Source organism: Oncorhynchus tshawytscha, linkage group LG16 (assembly GCF_018296145.1).
Source record: "Oncorhynchus tshawytscha isolate Ot180627B linkage group LG16, Otsh_v2.0, whole genome shotgun sequence".
NCBI lineage: Eukaryota > Metazoa > Chordata > Actinopteri > Salmoniformes > Salmonidae > Oncorhynchus > Oncorhynchus tshawytscha.
In genome coordinates, this window is record NC_056444.1 from 50268258 (window position 1) to 50273257 (window position 5000).

Here is a 5000-nt window from a genome sequence, read left to right on the forward strand (position 1 = left end):
GTGAGGAGGAGGGAAGGAATAAGGGTGTCTGACCTCCATGTCCTCCTCCTGCCAAAGAGCTCTCTTTGCAAACGTGGAACTCAACGGCCATGACAAATATGCTCTCTCTCTCTCTCTCTCTCTCTCTGTCTCTCTGTCTCTCTGTCTCTCTCTGTCTCTCTCTCTGTCTCTCTCTCTGTCTCTCTCTCTCTCTCTCTCTCTCTCTGTCTCTCTCTCTGTCTCTCTCTCTCTCTCTCTCTCTCTCTCTCTCTCTCTCTCTCTGTCTCTCTGTCTCTCTCTCTCTCTCTCTCTCTCTCTCATCTATCCATTGAAACCACTAAATAAAAAGTTTGACAGCAGCAACTCCTTCATCCTGACTAGAAGGTCCCGTCAGAAGGAACAGAGAGGATAATATATGTGCGGGATGCAACAGTGTAAAGCATGTACGTAACTTGCATCTGCATTATGTTAGTGTGGGTTTTTTCCACGCTAGCTTCACACACTGTATGTGAGTGAGCTTTGGTGGAATACTGTATGTCTTTGTTTTTGTAGGGTTATTTGTCTGTATATCAGTGCATCAGTCCAACGTTCTGCTGGGCCTTTGGCCGTCACTGTGTGTCTGCCTGCCAGATGAAATGCATCTTGGGACAGATCCTCAGGTTTGTGGGGTTCGGGCGCAAAGTGGATCGAGGCGGGGTACTTTTCACTCCGGCATGTCGATGCAATACATCACTTATTTCACAAGCTGAATGTCGAATGACAACAAAAGAGGAGCACCATCACTGCAGTGTATCTCCCAGAGCCAATAACCTCTCTCCGCTGTTGCATTGAAATAAACACACTATGTAATAACAAAGAGGTCAGGACCTACCAATAAAGGTGCTCGCAAAGGGGAGGCTGGGGTCGTGAGGAACCTTCCCCCGTCCGTTCTCCACATTGGTAGGGTCCATGGTGAAAACATGCTGTTAGGGGGGAAAATAGAGAGAAAACATGGGGTTAGGAAAAAGTCAGATATCACATTTTATTTGAATATGATTTGAATGTTTACCTTTATGCGCCCTCAGGCAAACTGGCTTCAATTCCTGAAGTAATTGTAAGTGTTTCAACCTTTAGATACAGTGCATCGCTCTAGTACGTCATCAAATAAAACACTTAATTGAATGCATCTCTGGGCCCTAGTATGGTAGTGACTCTTTGACTGTGGTGATGTCATCAGTGAGGGACAGGACAGGGGTAAACACAGGGAGAGTGTGGACACATATAGACAGGCAGGACGACAGGATGAGCTCCAAGTGAATCAGGACCCAGATGAATGTCCTCCCTGTGAACTCTCCACTAGTCTCCAGCTCTGGGTGTAAGTTCCTAAGTGCAGACAATAGGAGCATTGTGGTCCTCTGGTTGTATGACATTGAAGTCAGCAGGATAAAAATACACTTACTAACGCAACGCCCAACATTATGATAAAATAACGCTGTATTTCCTTGATTTAATATCTCTTTCCAGTAAGTGCCCTTCCCTTGGCTTCGGCACATACAGCCCAGCTAGCACATTTGATTCCTTGGAAGTCGTGGGAACGTGCGTTTTAGGTTTCACGTTGGTTCTGGGAATGAAGCCATACGTTTCCTGACGGGTAAAACATTTTTTTTAAGCGTTATGAGAACGTAAGTCAAAAATGTTGCCTGTTCTGAGAACGTTCATTTTTAGGTTGCAGGGAGGTTCTAAGAATGTTTTACTACGGTTCCCTGAAAGGTTTCCTGGGATGTTTTATTAACGTTCTGAGAACGGAATTTGTAGGTTATTTGAAGGTAATTAAATTTTCTAAGCTAACATATAGAATTGTTTTAAGATGGTCATGACAAGGATAATTTAGCTATTTGATTTTGAATTTTAAGACCACTCAAGGTATCAAAAAATATATATACTGCTAGTAGCCCAAAGAAATCCATTGAATAACAGATTCACTACACGGAACAACAGATAGTCCCCCAAAGTGTCGATTCTACAGTATATCTGAGATAAGAAAGACTAAAGGAAACTATTTTTATGTATTTTGTTTTTTACATGTATTTAACCACTTATTTTAGGCACTAAACTATCTCCATATATACTGTACAGTACTTCCAATAATTGTTTTAAACGAGTACCGGGGACCTTCAGACAAGTCTTATGGGGTTGTGAGAAAAACAACTGACATATTAGTGTGTAGCCCAAACTGTCCGGACGCTACAGACAGAAGTTGGCTGAAGAGGCTGTACCTGACTTCACACAAGTCCCGCTCGCGGGGGTCGCAGAGCAAAACGGAGAGAACGCCATCGTGTTTGTGAGAGTCGAGAGGGATCATCATCGTTTCTAGGCCAAACCGTTCGGGCGCTTTAGACGTTTCCGTGAGAAGATTGATTTTCCGGAGGTCTTACGGTCTTGACAAACACAGCGCTTTCACTGCAGATACGGCGATATCGGCGGACGCGGTGGATGGCGATGCAGCCCATGCAAAAATAAAACCAGATATCTCCAGCTTAAACAAACGGATTTTGATGAGGATGATTTTATTATGTTCATTTGATTATAGGAGAAGGGTTCAAGTAGGATTTTTGAGACAATTGAGACATGGATTGTGTGTGTGTGCCATTCTGAGAGTGAATGGGCAACACAAAAGATTCAAGTTCCTTTGAACGGGGTATGTTTTGTACTCGGTTTGAGTGTGTCAAGAACTGCAACGCTGCTGGGTTTTTCACGTTCAACAGTTCCCCGTGTGCATCAAGAACGGTCCACAACCCGAAGGACATCCAGCCAACTTGATACTGTGGGAAGCATCGTAGTCAACGTGTGCCAGCATCCTCGTGGAAGGCTTGACACCTTCTAGAGTCCATGCCCCGGAATGTATACGTTGTTAATGAACATTCGTCCACCGATTGTAGAATGTTACTGAAGTTTTCTGAAATTCCCACAGAAGAACGTTGTTTCTTAACGTTCTCTGAATGTTCTGAGAACATGCCTTTAAATAGAACCATGAAGAAGCCTGTTGGAAACGTTATGCTGAAGTACTGAACTTCCCACCTAAGAAACATATGGTTCTCAGAATGTTCTGTGCTAGCTGGGTATCCTGCACAATTGTATGCAAAATAACCATAGCACAATTATGCTCTCACCAAGGTCTAAGAAACATATGGTTCTCAGAACTCAATGTGCTAGCTGGTAGGGATTCCCAGAGGTACTATGACACCTCTACTTGCCCATAAAGTGTCACAGAGTGAGGAGGATGTGAGGTTGAAGGTTGACTTTGATCTCCACAATGTGTCTTTCTATGCTGAATGTCAGGGCCTTGACCTCTAGGAAGGGTCACTATTAACAGTACAGTAATGTACAGTATACTGAATATGGGACAGTCCCAGGGTATGTAGTGGCCCCAGCATTGAGAGCAGCAGGTCAATAGTTCCCTCGCTAAGTCAGTAGTCTGTCTGTCTGTCTGTCTGTCTGTCTGTCTGTCTGTCTGTCTGTCTGTCTGTCTGTCTGTCTGTCTGTCTGTCTGTCTGTCTGTCTGTCTGTCTGTCTGTCTGTCTGTCTGTCTGTCTGTCTGTCTGTCTGTCTCTCTCTGTCTGTCTGTCTCTCTCTCTCTCTCTCTCTCTCTCTCTCTGTCTCTGTCTCTGTCTCTTTCTGTCTGTCAATTTTCAATTCACTTTATTGGCATGATGTAACAATGTAGATATTGCCAAAGCTTATTTGGGATATTTACAATATAAAAATGAGAATCAAAATTGTCAACGGGACAACAGTAACAACAATAACCAAGGGTCAAAATAACCATACATTCAACAATAACAATAAGCATACAGTAGAGCACATGTGTAGGTTGATTGGTCTGTCAGACACTGTCCCTCATCTTATGGCAGGCAGCAATGTAGTGCGCTGCCAACCCACAGCTCTCTGCGTCCTCCCCCAACAGGACGGGTAGCCTACTCTCATCAGAGAGGTCTTTGAAACCTTGAATAAGGGTTTCAAATTTGGGGAAATGACACTCTAATTGTTTTATATTTTTGACATTTTGTCAGGAAATGCAGCTCCGTCTCAGGTTCTGCTGTCGTGCAGTGGTTGCACAGCCTTTCCTCTACAGGGAGCCAGGTATTCCTTTGTCTACCCTTCTCAATGGCAAGGCTGTGCTCACTGAGCCTGTAACCATGGTCAAATATTTAGCCACAGTGAACTGTCGATTTAGGGCCAGATAGCACTGCGTTTTGCTTTGTGTTTGTGCTTGTGTTTCCCAATAAGCAATATAGTTTTGTTTTGACTGTGTTGTAATTTGGTTTATCCTGATTGATTGGATGTTCTGATCCTGAGGCTTCAGTGTGTTAGTAGAACAGGTTTGTGAACTCAGCCCCAGCTCTTGGCATTGCAGGGCTTGGTAATGATATGAGAGGGGGTCACTGTATTTTAGTTTCCAAAACTTAATTGCTCTTTTTTGAGTTTGTATTATTAGTGGATAGTGGCCTAATTCTGCCCTGCATGCATTGTTTGTAGTTTTCCTCTGGACATGTAGGAGAATCTTACAGAACTCTGCATGCAGTTTCAATGGGGTGTCTGTCCCATTTGATGAAATCTTGTTTTGCAAGTGGACCCCACACCTCGCTGCCATAAAGTGCAATTGGTTCAATGACATATTCAATTAGTTTTAGCCAAATTTTAATAGGTATTTCAATTTCAATTAGCTTTTTAATGGCGTAGAATGCCCTGCGTGCTTTCTCTCTCAGTTCATTCACTGCCTCATTAAGGTGTCCAGTTGAGCTTATTTTTAAACATAAGTAATTGTAGTGTGTGCAGTACTCTATATATTCTGTACCAATTGAGAACTTTGGTCTAATTCCCTGAGATCTGGATCTTCTCTGGAAAATCATTATTTTAGTCTTTTTGGGGTTTACTGCCAGGGCCCAGTTCTGGTAGTACTGCTCTAGCAGGTCCAGGCTCTGCTGTAGGCCATGTGCTGTGGGTGACAGCAGGCATAGGTCATCTGCGAAGAGTAGGCATTT

At 43.4% G+C, this 5000-nt stretch overlaps 1 protein-coding gene across 1 annotated transcript in view; it reads right to left on the reverse strand.

Annotated features, from left to right (window-relative positions):
• Window positions 1-5000, reverse strand: part of LOC112215839 (semaphorin-3G-like) — a 60759-nt gene that overhangs the window by 12273 nt on the left and 43486 nt on the right. Inside the window, exon 5 of the mRNA XM_042299290.1 lies at window positions 851-941. Coding sequence (XP_042155224.1) covers window positions 851-941 — 91 coding nt within the window. The remainder of the gene's footprint in view (window positions 1-850; window positions 942-5000) is intronic.